At 50.6% G+C, this 14,944-nt stretch overlaps 1 protein-coding gene across 4 annotated transcripts in view; it reads right to left on the bottom strand.

Annotated features, from left to right (window-relative positions):
- rilpl1 (Rab interacting lysosomal protein-like 1) overlaps positions 1 to 14,944 on the bottom strand; it is a 184,044-nt gene that overhangs the window by 7,997 nt on the left and 161,103 nt on the right. For 2 of the 4 annotated variants that reach the window (XM_072513565.1, XM_072513473.1), the window contains exons 5-7: positions 14,867 to 14,923; positions 5,351 to 5,520; positions 4,964 to 5,062 (exon numbers count right to left, since the gene is read on the bottom strand). In XM_072513565.1, the coding sequence (XP_072369666.1) occupies positions 4,964 to 5,062; positions 5,351 to 5,520; positions 14,867 to 14,923 (326 nt within the window). The remainder of the gene's footprint in view (positions 1 to 4,963; positions 5,063 to 5,350; positions 5,521 to 14,866; positions 14,924 to 14,944) is intronic. The other 2 variants (XM_072513738.1, XM_072513654.1) reach the window with 1 other exon arrangement.

Below are 14,944 nucleotides of genomic sequence, written 5' to 3'. Positions count from 1 at the left end.
TTATTATTATTCTAAAACCACAAGCCAAGCCAGGCTATTATCACGAGATGTACAAGATTTGAAGTGATGGTGTCAGGTCAAAGTGATTGGTCAGCTGAGTATGTGTGCAATCAGGAAGGAGTCATAGAATTTACAGTGCAGAAGGAGGCCATTCGGCCCATCGAGTCTGCACCGGCTCTTGGAAAGAGCACCCTACCCAGATCCACACCTCCACCCTATCTCCATAACCCAGCAATCCCACCCAACACTAAGGGCAATTTATCATGGCCAATCCACCTAACCTGCACATCTTTGGACTTTGGGAGGAAACCGGAGCACCCGGAGGAAACCCACGCAGACACGGGGAGGATGTGCAGACTCCGCACAGACAGTGACCCAAGCCGGAATCGAACCTGGGACCCTGGAGCTGTGAAGCAATTGTGCTAACCACTATGCTACCGTGCTGCCCCTCACAACTTCACCGGCATTATTACAGGAGGAGAATACAGAGCAGGCCCGAGGTTAGTAGTGTTTAGTTGATATTTATCACTGGAGAGGAAGTACAAGCTGCTGACACCACCAAACCCGTTTGTTGGTGCGGCAGAACTTATTGTTCTTAAACGGACAAGTGATGAACTGCTCACTTCCTACTAAAAACAATCCCACGGGTTCTAATGGGAATTGATCTCAATCATTTCAGACATTCAAGGAAGAAAACACAGTATAGTGCTGGTTTCGCACAGTGAGCTAGACATCTGGGCGAGATTCTCCGATATCGCCGGGGGCTGGTGTGAATCTCGCCCCCGCCGGTTGCCGAATTCTCCACCACTGGATATTCGGCGGGGGCGGGAATCGCGCCGCGCCGGTTGGCGGGCCACTCCCCGCGATTCTCCGGCCCGGATGGGCCGAAGTCCCGCTGCTAGAATGCCTGTCCTGCCGGCGTGGATCAAACCCCCTACCTTACCGGCGGGACAAGGCGGCGCGGTCGGGATCCGGGGTCCTGGGGGGGGCGCGGGGCGATCTGGCCCCGGGGGGTGCCCCCACGGTGGCCTGGCCCGCGATCGGGGCCCACTGCGCCTCCGTGCTGCCCTGTTCTAAATGAAATTAGATTTTGTTTTAAACTCAGCATTTAACAATAAGAGCTATTTTCTTTGTGAGTATTCGACGGAGATCAGCAATTAGAGCACGTTTTAAGTGTCTCTGAATGGGGATTAGGAGGACAGTTTGTATAATTTTGGTTGTATTCCTTGTGGTTTGAAGAATGAGGAGTGATCTGATCGAGATGTTTAAAATGGTAAAAACGATTCGACAGAGAAACTATCTTCTTTAGTGGGAGAATCCAGGACGCAGGGCACTAAACATAGAGCCAGGTCATTCAGAGGTGAAATTAGAAAGCACTTCGGCACACACAGCACATTAGAGATAAGAGCCGGGGTAAAACTGCACCACCATTCAATAGGGTGAGATAATGACCCTGTGGTAATGTTATTGAGCCAGTAATGCAGAGATACAGGCCAATGCTCTGGTTCAAATCCCTCCACAACGGCCAGTGGAATTTAAATTCAATTAATAAAGTCTGGAATTGAAAACGAATCTCAGTCATGGTGACCAGGAAACTACCATAGATTGTTATACAAACCCACGTGGTCTTTTGGGGAAGGAAATCCATTAGACCAAAAGAAATAGGGATAGGGACAGGGGTTAACCATTCGGCCCCTCGAGCCTGTTCTAACATTCAATAGGATCATGGCGGATCCGACATTCCTTAAGTCCACTATCCCACCCTTTCCCTTGATTCCCTTACTGAGCAGGAATCCATCCATCTGGGGCGTTTAATGAGACGTTAGAGAAGGGGGAGCTGCCGGAGACGATGACGCAGGCAACGATCACACTGATATCAAAGAAGGGGAAAAGGGGGGGGGGGGCAGGCAGCTTTCTAGTAATGCAAGGAGGCTGTTAAATGTGATCATGACTCTGTCGAGCGGTCAGGTGCTGGAGGTGGTGGTGTCCGTGGACCGGGTGGTGTGGCGGTACCTGTTTGAGGTTCTGGGAAGGTTCGGGTTTGGGCCGAAGTATTTTGCACTGGGTAAGCCTGTTATATGTAATGATAATAATAATAATATCGCTTATTGTCACAAGTTGGCTTCAATGAAGTTACTGTGAAAAGCCCCTAGTCGCCACATTCCGGTGCCTGTTTGGGGAGGTCGGTACGGGAATTCAATCCGCGCTGCTGGTCTTGTTCTGCATTACAAGCCAGCTATTTAGCCCACTGTGCTAAACCAGCCCCTGTGGCACCGGTGGTGAGTGTACGGACCAACGATATGGGCTAATGAAGCTTTGGGTTACACAGGGAAAAGAGGCAGGGGTGCCCGCTGTCGCCGCTGCTGTTCGCACTAGCTACAGGGCCTCTGGCAATGGCCCTTAGGGGGTCGACAGAGTGGCAACGGATTACAAGGGGGAGTAAGGAGCATCGGATGTCTCTACATGTGGACGACCTGTTACTGTATGTGTCGGACCCGCTGGAGAGCATGGGGAAGATCATGGGCCTATTAGGGAAGTCCGGGGCTTTCTCAGGATACAAATTAAACGTCAGGAAAAGTGAAGTGTTCCTGGTGAACAAATAGGCCGGAGAGCCAACCTGGGGGGAGGGTATCCATTCAAAGTAGCCAGCGACAGGTTTAGATACCTGGGGATTCAGGTAACGGGAGAGTGGGCGATGCTGCATAAGTGGAATCTAACAAAGCTGGTGGAGGAGGTTAGGGAGGATCTGAAGAGGTGGGGCACACTGTATCTGACTCTGGCAGGGAGAGAGCAAGTGAAGATGATAAACATCCTGCCGGAGGTGGTGGAAGCAGGGACGATAGTGACATTTAAGGGGCATCTTGACAAATACATGACTAGGATGGGAATAGAGGGATATTTACGCCGGAAGTGTAGAAGATTTTAGTTTAGACGGGCAGCATGGTCGGCACAGGCTTGGAGGGCCGAAGGGAGTGTTCCTGTGCTGTACATTTCTTTGTTCTTTGAGGTTTCTATTTGTATTCCAGACACTTACAATTTTTGTACCAAAGGCCTTTTTCCGGAAGCGCGATATGATTATCTCAGAGTTTGTGTGGGCAGGGAAGATGCCAAGGGTTAAGAGGACCAGGGGCGAGATTCTCCGACCCCCCGCTGGGTCGGAGAATCGCCGGGGGCTGGCGTGAATCTCGCCCCCGCCGGTTGCCGAATTCTCCACCACTGGATATTCGGCGGGGGCGGGAATTGCAGCGCGCCGGTTGGCGGGCCACCCCCCGCGATTCTCCGGCCCGGATGGGCCGAAGTCCCGCCGCTAAAATGCCTGTCCTGCCGGCGTAGATTAAACCACCTACCTTACCGGCGGGACAAGGCGGCGCGGGCGGGCTCCGGGGCGATCTGTCCCCGGGGGGTGCCCCCACGGTGGCCTGGCCCGCGATCGGGGCCCATCGATCCGCGGGCGGGCCTGTGCCGTGGGGGACTCTTTCCCTTCCTCCTTCGCCATGGTCTCCACCATGGCGGAGGCGGAAGAGACTCCCTCCACTGTGCATGCGCCGCCCGGAGATATCATTTCCCCGCCAGCTGGCGGGGCGGAAATTTGTCCGGCGCCGGCCTAGCCCCTCAATGTTGGGGCTCGGCCCCCAAAGATGCGGAGCATTCCGCACCTTTGGGGCGGCGCGATGCCCGACTGATTTGCGCCGATTTGGGCGCCAGTCAGCGGACATTGCGCCGTTTCTGGAGAATTTCGTCCCCTGTTACAGAGGCGGGGGGGGGGGGGGGGGGTGTTGGGCAGCGAACGTGGAAAAGGTGAGGCGGTGGTGGGAAGGGCAGGGGGCAGGTGGGATGGAGGAAGAATCCTGTGGGGGATCCAGCCTGAGAGCTTTGGTGATGGTGGCATTGTCACTGACACCAAGGAAACACTCGGAGAGCCCTGTAGTGCAGTCCACAGTCAGCTGAGGTGGCACTTTAGGATAGAGGGGTTGTCGGTGTTAACCCTGACATCCCCTCTCTCAGCAATCTGAAACACTCCTTCTCGCACCATCTTTCCGGCCATGGATTCATCTGCTTTATACTATTGTGTCTACTCTGACTACCTTGAGGTCCGACTTTTCAACTTACTTCCTATCTCCCTATATTTGGCTTCTAGGACCTCATCCTTTTTTTTTTTAACCTGTCCCATTGGTACTGACGTGTACCACGACCACAGGCTGTTCACCCTCTTCCTCCTGTAGCTGCTCTGAGATACCCTTACGCAAGGGAGGTAACGTACCATCCTGGAGTCTTGTTTGTGGCCACAAAAACACCCATCTATTCCCCTTATAATTGAACCCCCTGTAACTATTGCATTCCACATTTTTTAAGCCCCTCCCCTGACCTAGTCTAGTCAACATGTGATTTTGAGCCACATGTGGCCTAGAGAGCCACTCTGTTCGAGGACAGCCGAGGGTGGGAGACACAATGCTGGCCTTTGCCAGAGATACTCACATCCCATCAAAGAAGAGAAAAATAAATCACAGCTCATCCTGTTCCTCAACTCCAAAGGGTTGTGCGGGTGTTGAGGGATTAAGGCAGGTAAATGGAGTTGGAATACTCATTACCCACGAACAAACTGAACAGAACAGGTTCTAAAGGTTGAATGACCTCTTCCTGGTGCTAGGTAAATTGTGAAATCCTGCACTGCATCGGCGAACATGCCAGACATGACCAGCTGAAAACACCCACAGGTTGATCGGCTGATGGATATTTGTGATGCCGCTGGTGGCTCACCCTGTTTGGGTGTGGACCAATGAAGGGAAATGGATGCCAATTAGAGTTATCAACAGTAGTTTACTATCACAAAGTCAGTCCAGCAACCTGTGGGTCCCTGTACCGCCCCCATTCAAATTAGACACATGCATCAAATGATTAACAGAATGAGACAATGACTCTCTCTGGACAGAATTATGCAAAGAGGCCAGCGGGCTTTACTTACAGTCGCCTGATGCCAGATTCTGGCTGGGTTGCCATTCTTGGCTGCAGGTGTGGGGTGGGGGGAGGGTTTGAAGGCCCGTTTTCTTCCTCTGATTCCTCGCTGTGAAAACAAGACAAAAAGAAATGAATGAAAATTGCTTGTCACAAGTAGGCTTCAAATGAAGTTACTGTGAAAAGCCGCTAGTCGCCACATTCCGGCGCCTGTTCGGGGAGGCTGGTACGGGAATTGAACCGTGCTGCTGACCTGCCTTGGTCTGGTTCAAATCCAGCGATTTAGCCCAGTGTGCTAAACCAGCCCCTGGTTGAGCCCCTAAACAGCCACTCATGCTGGAACTGAACGGTGACAATGTGAATATGAAAACCTGGCTGGGATTTACAAGCCTTTTACCTTTTGTAATAAGCCATCTCTTCCTGAAGGAGGAAAACCTTCGCCTTCAGTTCGTTCCTCTCATGGAGGACATCCCTCAGCTCTTGTAACGTGAAGCGTGGTCGGTTGGGGTCATTTAAATCGACAAGTGTCTTATCTGATTGAAAGTCTTCGTCACTCATGTGTTCGGTCTACAAGAAAACAAAAACAAATTGTCAATCTTTGACTAATGGTCAATGGTGAGAGTGAGAGTATCAATCACCCCCTTCACCTTAATCAATATTTGGCTCAATAACATGCAGCTCCAACTCGTAGGAGACACCAGAGGCTGACATGACCCAATCTTTTTGAGATCTAGTAGTGTGGTTTTGCAGGAATTGCCTCTATTTTGCTCCCGGGAATCTCTTCAGTCTCCTGGTTGGTGTATGAACCTCTCAGCTCAGACCCCATCCTGCCCGCCAAGCCGCCTAAATCCCAAACTTGAAAACTGCACTCGCCACACCTCATCAGTTACCACCCATTGACAAAAACATAGGGACAAACCAATCAGAATCCTTTAGAAAGAGGCCGGCCAATGTCACAAGGTGGAGACAACAAGAATACCAAATGTTGCTCGTGATGTCATCGATAAGCAGTGCTGTGAATGTTACCCGGAGCTGTCGCAACCCTCGGAGTAAAGACAAAGGGAAAGGACCACTTAGCACAAACAGACCAACAAAGCCATATCAGAGTTATGCAATATAACATTGCTCCAGCTTAGAAAAGATCGATCAGAGACTGAACTGAAACACAGTGGGGGGGCGTGGAGAGACTGCACAAGGTTAATCACACATCAAACGCTCTGACCTTGCTTATCATAGAAATTTCCTGTCATCAATGTCCTTCAGGGGTGGGAGCCTGTCCTCCTTACCCAACCTGGGCCTATCATCTGGCTCCATTCGCAAACAATGTGAAAGATGCTTAATGACATCTGAAGTGGCCATTTCAGTTGCATGTTATTATTATTATAAGCAACAGGCCTTTAGCTAGATTGCCAATGCCTTGGGGAGACTGTCGGCCTGATCGACAGAACAAGAGTGTTTGTCAGGTGGGTCACCTTGTCCATGTGGAAAAGGGCAGCAGCAGTTGAGTCAGACTTTAGCTCCAAGTTGCAGCGCGTGGCCCCATCTCCCTCCACCCAGGTGTCCGAATGTTTGAAGATAAAATATCTTATTCAGCAGTGCAACAGACAATTTGCAATTGGCAGGTGAGCAAGACAGTCCAGGAGTTTGATGGAATGGAGTTCAATACACAGAAACAATCAAGGGAGGACACGGGGATACGACAGAGAGAGAAGTGTATTAAGGGAGGAAATTAAGGTTAGCACTGCTGCATAATGGCGCTGAGGTCCCAGGTTCGATCCCGGCCGCGGGTCACAGTCCGTGGGGAGTTTGCACATTCTCCCCGTGTCTGCGTGGGTCTCGCCCCCACAACCCAAAGATGTGCAGGGCAGGTGGATTGGCCACGCTAAATTGCCCCTTAATTGGGAAAATTAAAAAAAAACATTGGACAGTCTGATGATAAAAGCAATTGCATGAAACTGTGCAGTTAGTTACGAGGAGCAGCCAGCTGTGGGACATGGGTTTGTGCAGACGATGTGAATGGTAAAACAGGACAACGTAGCAATGCTTTGGATGCTCGATGGGCTCGGTCCCCACAAGTTATCCCACCATTTTGGAACAGTTTTAGGACAGTAATATAGATTGGAGTTTCTGAGGGGACATGACAAGGTAGATGTTTTCCCTCAATGGGAAATAGAGAACTCCGGGGTGGAGTTTAAAAATAAGGGGTCTCTTGTGTCAACTGCGGAAGGTGCCATGGTGGTGGTGGGGGGGGGGTGGGGGGGGGGGGGGGGGGGGGGGGGGGGTAAAGATATGGGGAGAAGGCTGGCCACTTATAATAATGAGCTGGGGCTGGTTTGGCACAGGGCTAAATAGCTGGCTTTTAATGCAGACCAAGGCAGGCCAGCAGTTCAATTCCCGTACCAGCCTCCCCGAACAGGTGCCGGAATGTGGCGACTAAGGGCTTTTCACAGTAACTTCATTTGAAGCCTACTCGTGACAATAAGCGATTTTCATTATTCACTTGTTGGCTGGCCAGTTGAGGCGGCAGGCAGCTGTCCGAGAGATTGTTCAGTTGCGGGATACGGGAGGTGCGCTGGTGGCCGCGCCCACGAAGGTGAATGGGGCGTTTGAGGCGTTCTCGGGGAGGTTGGAACGGTTGGAACCGCAAGACATGCAAGAGAGCGAGAGAGAACAAGCGAGAGAGAGAAAGAGAACAAGTGAGAGAGAGATAGAGTGAGAGAGAACAAGTAGAAGTTAAGTTTTGAGAAAAGTGAGTGTTTTCCAGTTACCCCACCGAGGAGCGAGCTAATCGGTGGGGGGTGGGTTGCCATTTCATTTGACGGGCACTCATTTTAGGTACCTAGGGGTGCAGGTAGTGTGGGATTGGGCTCGGCTTCAGAAATGAAGGCGGACTCACAGAGGTGGGGTAGCCTCCCTCTGTCCTCAGCAGGCCGAGTGCAGTCCGTCAAGATGAACATTCTGCCGCGGTTTCTGCTCCTGTCCCAATTCTTGCTGTTTCTCTTTTTGCCCAAAGCACTTTTTGTGGGGGTAGATGTTGTCCTTTATTTGGATGGGTGCGGTTGCTAGGATTCGGCGTACAATCTGGAGGCTTGGTATTGCTGAGCCGGATCTTTTATTATTGGGCGGCAAATAAGACCAGGAGGCAGTTTGGGTGAGGATGGAAACGGGTTCATGTCGGGGGGTTGGGGATACGGTGCAGGCGATGTCCCGGCTCCCCCCTCTCCAGGGGGGTTGGGGATACGGTGCAGGCGATGGCCGGGCTTCCCCCCTCTCCAGGGGGGTTGGGGATACGGGGCAGGCGATGGCCGGGCTCCCCCCTCTCCAGGGGGGTTGGGGATACAGGGCAGGCGATGGCCGGGCTCCCCCCTCTCCAGGGGGGTTGGGGATACGGGGCAGGCGATGGCCGGGCTCCCCCCTCTCCAGGGGGGTTGGGGATACGGGGCAGGCGATGTCCCGGCTTCCCCCCTCTCCAGGGGGGTTGGGGATACGGGGCAGGCGATGGCCGGGCTCCCCCCTCTCCAGGGGGGTTGGGGATACGGGGCAGGCGATGTCCCGGCTTCCCCCCTCTCCAGGGGGGTTGGGGCTGTGGCCGGGCTTCCCCCCTCTCCAGGGGGGTTGGGGCTGCGGTGCAGGCGATGGCCGGGCTCCCCCCCTCTCCAGGGGGGTTGGGGCTGTGTCCCGGCTTCCCCCCTCTCCAGGGGGGTTGGGGCTGTGGCCCGGCTTCCCCCCTCTCCAGGGGGGTTGGGGATACGGTGCAGGCGATGGCCGGGCTCCCCCCTCTCCAGGGGGGTTGGGGATACGGTGCAGGCGATGGCCGGGCTCCCCCCTCTCCAGGGGGGTTGGGGATACGGTGCAGGCGATGGCCGGGCTTCCCCCCTCTCCAGGGGGGTTGGGGATACGGTGCAGGCGATGGCCGGGTTTCCCCCCTCTCCAGGGGGGTTGGGGATACGGTGCAGGTGATGGCCGGGCTCCCCCCTCTCCAGGGGGGTTGGGGATACGGGGCAGGCGATGGCCGGGCTCCCCCCTCTCCAGGGGGGTTGGGGATACGGTGCAGGCGATGGCCCGGCTTCCCCCCTCTCCAGGGGGGTTGGGGATACGGTGCAGGCGATGGCCGGGCTTCCCCCCTCTCCAGGGGGGTTTTCACGTGACCCAGTGGTGGTCACGACGTTGAAAACATGGCGGCAATGTCGGTAGCATTTTAAATGAGGTAGGGTGTCGAAGCTGGCGCCGATTTGTGACATGTTTGAGCCAGCAAGATTAAATGCCAGGTTTCGAGGGGGTGTGGTGTGAGTCCTTGCGTAGGGTGAATGCTTCTTCATTGTGCGCGAGACTGTGGCTAATACAGCTGAAGGTGGTGCACCGGGCACTCTTAACGAGGGCTAGGATGAGTCGGTTGTTTGAGGGGGTGGAAGATAAGAGTGAGCGTTGTGGGAGGGGTCCGGCAAACCATGTTCTTTCAGAGGTGGTGGTGAGCTGCTTTCCTCAACCATTACAACGTGTCCTGAGCTGCTGAGATTTGAGTCTCCTTCTTCAGCACCGTCGGATATTTTACACCTGGATTTGGAGCCCAGTCCCTTGGTGGCCATATGTGAGGTGTCAGACCTTTTAAAAAAAATTTGAGAGTACCCAATTCTTTTTTTCCAATTAAGGGGCAATTTAACGTGGCCAAATCACCTACCCTGCGCATCTTTTTGGGTTGTGGGGTGAGACCCATGCAGACACGGGGAGAGTGCGCAAACTCCACATGGACAGTGACCCGGGGCCGGGATTGAACCCGAGTCCTCGGCGCTGTGAGGCAGCAGTGCTAACCACTGTGCCACACGCCCATTGGCGTGTCAGACCTGCCGGAGCTGTGGATGGGTGTGGGGTGGCCTTTGTCTCGCTGATCTCTCGCAGGAGGGTGCTTCTGGAGTGGAGGTCATGTCTCTACCCAATGCCTCGGTATGGTTGGGGGATCTGCACGGTAGCACAGTGGTTAGCACTGTGGCTTCACAGCGCCAGGGTCCCAGGTTCGATTCCCTGCTTGGGTCACTGTCTGTGTGGAGTCTGCACGTTCTCCTCGTGTCTGCGTGGGTTTCCTCCAGGTGCTCCGGTTTCCTCCCACAAGTCCTGAAAGACATGCTTGTTAGGTGAAGTGGACATCCTGAATTCTCCCTCTGTGTACCCGAACAGGCGCCGCAGTGTGGCGACGAGGGGATTTTCAAAGTAACCTCATTGCCGTGTTAATATAAGCCAACTTGTGACAATAATAAAGATTATGATTATGGAGTCTTTACAACGATAAGATTAAGTATACGGTAAGGGGCGCGATTGAGGGGTTTTATAAAAGATGACGCCATTTCATTCTGATTTTTAAAGAGCTAGTCAGCTGTTTGGGGGGGGTTGCTGTTGCGGTTGAAAGTGTGGTTTGTTTTATTTTATTATTCTGTATTGATTAAAAATGTTCAATAAATTTCTTGTAAATAAGGGCCTCCCATTTAAGATAGAGATGAGGAGGAATTTCTTCCCCGAGGTAAGTTCAATGACCCACACCCTGCACTCCTCTCTGGGGAAGATTCGTGGCTGAGTTACAGATTCAAGGGTATGAAGGCAAGAAGAAAAATAGAGTTAGGGCCACAATCAGATCTTATTGAATGCTGGAGCAGGTCAAAGGGCCAATTGACCCACTCTTGCTCCTATTTCTTCTGATCCTCTGGAAGGAGGAAGAGGCCGATAGGTTGGGCTGAATCACTTAGTTCTGTGCTGTACGTTCTATATAAAGTTAAAACTTGCAAATTAAATGTTTATGTTACAGATAATTTGCAATTATTGATGCTGGAAGTCATAATTACTAATACTGGTAGATTTTATTTCCACATATAGTTATGCTTTCCAAATTAATATTGCATCAGAGCTTTTGAAAGCAAGATCAAACATTGATGAATTGCGCCTATTTTTGGAAATTCCAATATTAATAACAGAGGCCTTTGGGGAGAAATTCCACACGGACAGTGACTCGGAGAAGGGATCGAATGCGGGTCCTCAGCGCAGTGAGGCAGCAATGCTAACCATTGTGGCACATTGCCAAGATCTTTCAGAAGGTGGTGGTGAGCCGCCTTTGTCAACCACGACAATGTGGTGTAGGTACACCTGTGAAGTTAGGAAGGGAGTTTCAGGATTTTGGCCCAGTGACAGTGAAGGAGTGGATGATATATTTCCACGTCAGGATGATATGTGACTTGTTGGTGACAATTTCTCCGCGATGTTACTGTCTACATCCTGATTGGTGATGGAGGTTGCGGACTGTCGAAGTTGACTTATCAATGGGGCAGCATGCTGGAGCAATGGTTAGCATTGCTGCCTCACAGCGCCGAGGTCCCAGGTTCGATCCCGGCTCTGGGTCACTGTCCGTGTGCAGTTTTCACATTCTCCCCGTGTTTGCGTGAATTTCGCCCCCACAACCCAAAGATGTGCAGGGTAGGTGGATTGGGCACGCTAAATTGCCCCTTAATTGGAAAAAATGAGTTGGGTACTCTAAAATTTTTATTTAAAAAAATATAAATAAATACAACAGATGGGCAGACAGTGAATCACAGAGAGGTAGGGTAAGAGGGCGAGTAATCCCCTATTCTGGGGTTATCCACCTTGAATCTGAATCTCCTGTCTCGGGGTGCAATATTAACCTCATTGGTCAAAATCTACCAATCAGGAAGCAGCCTTTCCTGCTAGGCTCAGGCTGTTTGAAGGGCTGAATTGTGTCCATTGTCTTTAGAGAAAAGGAGCTGAAATACATGGAATTTTTAGAAGTGCTAATTGCAGCCACTGTACCTTGTGTTGTCCTCTTATGTATTTTCTTTTTCTTTTATTTTATTTTCATGTAGAGTTCTTTGAAGAGATAACAAATAGGTTAGACCAAGGAGAGCCAATGGATGTTATCTATCTTGACTTCCAAAAGGCCTTTGATAAGGTGCCTCACGGGAGACTGCTGAGTAAAATAAGGGCCCATGGTATTCGAGGCAATGTACGAACATGGATTGACGATTGGCTGTCAGGCAGAAGGCAGAGAGTTGGGATAAAAGGTTCTTTTTCGGAATGGCAACCGGTGACGAGTGGTGTCCCGCAGGGTTCAGTGTTGGGGCCACAGCTGTTCTCTTTATATATTAACGATCTAGATGACGGGACTGGGGGCATTCTGGCTAAGTTTGCCGATGATACAAAGATAGGTGGAGGGGCAGGTAGTATGGAGGAGGTGGGGAGGCTGCAGAAAGATTTAGACAGTTTAGGAGAGTGGTCCAAGAAATGGCTGATGAAATTCAACGTGGGCAAGTGCGAGGTCTTGCACTTTGGAAAAACGAATGGAGGCATGCACTATTTTCTAAACGGTGACAAAATTCATAATGCTGAAGTGCAAAGGGACTTGGGAGTCCTAGTCCAGGATTCTCTAAAGGTAAACGTGCAGGTTAAGTCCGTAATTAAGAAAGCAAATGCAATGTTGTCATTCATCTCAAGAGGCTTGGAATATAAAAGCAGGGATGTACTTCTGAAGCTTTATAAAGCATTAGTTAGGCCCCATTTAGAATACTGTGAGCAATTTTGGGCCCCACACCTCAGGAAGGCACTGGAGCGGGTCCAGCGGAGATTCACACGGATGAGCCCAGGAATGGTAGGCCTAACATACGATGAACGTCTGAGGATCCTGGGATTATATTCATTGGAGTTTAGGAGGTTGAGGGGAGATCTAATAGAAACTTACAAGATAATGAATGGCTTAGATAGGGTGGATGTAGGGAAGTTGTTTTCATTAGCAGGGGAGACTAGGACCCGGGGGCACAGCCTTAGAATAAAAGGGAGTCACTTTAGAACAAAGATGAAGGGAAATTTCTTCAGCCAGAGAGTGGTGGGTCTGTGGAATTCATTCCCACAGAGGGCGGTGGAGGCCGGGACGTTGAGTGTCTTTAAGACAGAAGTTGATAAATTCTTGATTTCTCGAGGAATTAAGGGCTATGGAGAGAGAGCGGATAAATGGAGTTGAAATCAGCCATGATTGAATGGTGGAGTGGACTCGATGGGCCGAATGGCCTTACTTCCGCTCCTATGTCTTATGTACTTAATGATCTGTTTGAGCTGCTCGCAGAAAAATACTTTTCACTGTACCTCAGTACACCTGACAATAAACCAATCCAAATCCAAGAAAGTTAACTGCTGGAAGCAAATACACTTTACTCAACTTTTTACAATTTCTACAAATGACTTGGATGATGGACTAGATGGGATAGTTGCTGATGACACAAAGATAGGTAGGAAAGTAAGATTTGACCAGAACGTAAGGATATAGATAGGTTTAAGTGATTGGGCAAAGATCTGACAAATGGGTATAATGTGGGAAAATGTGACATTGCTTATTCTGATAAAAAGAATGAAAGAGATGCATGTTATCTAAATGGTGAGAGATTATAGAGCTCGGAGATTACAGAGGGACCTGGGTGTCTTAGTGCAAAAGGCTGGTACAGCAGGTAATTGGGAAAGCTAATGGAACGTTATTGTTAATTGCAAGTGAATTCAATCCAAGATTAAGGAAGGTTATGTTCCAGTTATGCAGAGCACTAGTGAGACCACATCTGGAGTACTGTGTACAGCATCGGTCTCCTTTAAGGATGTAAATGGGTTGAAAGCATTTCAGAAAAGATTTACCAGAATGTCAGGAATAGGAAAGTTGGCTTGTGTAGAAAGGTTGGACAGGCTAGACTTGTATCCATTGGAGTCCAGAAGAGTAAGAGGCGGCTGGGTTGGAACATATATGCTCCTGAGGGGTATTGGCTGGGTGGATGTGGAGAGGATATTTCCTCTTGTGAGAGAATCTGGAACTCGGAGTCAATGTTTAAAAATAAGGGATTGAAATGAAATGAAATGAAAATCGCTTATTGTCACAAGTAGGCTTCAAATGAAGTTACTGCGAGAAGCCCCTAGTCGCCACATTCCGGCGCCTGTTCGGGGAGGCTGTTACGGGAATTGAACCGTGCTGCTGGCCTGCTTTCAAAGCCAGCGATTTAGCCCTGTGCTAAACAGCCCCTTTACGACAGTGATGAGAAGTTTTTTCTCACAGGGGCGTGGGTCTCTGGAACTCTCTTCTTGAAAAGGCAGTGGAAGCAGACTCTGAATATTTTAAGAGGTGGATAGGTTTCGATTAATAATTTTTAATAATCTTTGTTACAAATCGGCTTACATTGACACTGCAATGAAGTTACTGTGAAAAGCCCCTAGTCGCCACATTCCAGCGCCTGTTCGGGTACACGGAGGGAGAATTCAGAATGTCCAATTCACCTAACAGGACTTGTGGGAGGAAACCGGAGCACCCGGAGGAAACCCACGCAGACACGGGGAGAATGTGCAGACTCCGCACAGACAGTGACCCGAGCCGGGAATCGAACCTGGGACCCTGGCGCTGTGGAGCAACAGAACTAACCACTGCCGCCGTGCCGCCCATAAGGGTTAAAGGTTACCGGGGGTCGGCAGGAATTGACGTTCCAATCAGATCACTATATTGAGCAAGCTCGAGGGGCAGAACGGCCTCCTGCTCCTTGTGTGCATGTTTGTATTCCACCTTTCTCAATTTCCACAAGGGTCTTTTTTGTTTCACTTTGCCAAAAACAATGCCCCTTGCCCCTTGCAAAAAAACAATGGTAGATTCCAAACTCATCAGTCCAATTCAGGCTCAGCGGATGTCAGTAAAGAAACACAAATTTACTGTTTTGCTTTCAGAGTAGCTTTCAAAGGTTTAAAGTGTTTAAAGTTCACATAGTACTTTTCAAATATTTTGCAGATTACACCGAGAGCGATCAAGCTTTCTAACCCACACAGCACACAGGCAATGCAACTCAATCTTTGATGTGCACACACAGCAGAAGTAAAGACTGCAACTCAACCACAGCATTACCATGAAATACTCCCTTTCATATTCCTCAAAGCTCGGGAAGAAGGCCAGCTGCTGTACCTGAAGGTAATGAAGAGAGCA

Source organism: Scyliorhinus torazame, chromosome 1 (assembly GCF_047496885.1).
Source record: "Scyliorhinus torazame isolate Kashiwa2021f chromosome 1, sScyTor2.1, whole genome shotgun sequence".
NCBI lineage: Eukaryota > Metazoa > Chordata > Chondrichthyes > Carcharhiniformes > Scyliorhinidae > Scyliorhinus > Scyliorhinus torazame.
The sequence above is the reverse complement of the archived record's forward strand: the minus strand, read 5'-3'. Positions and strand labels throughout refer to the sequence as shown.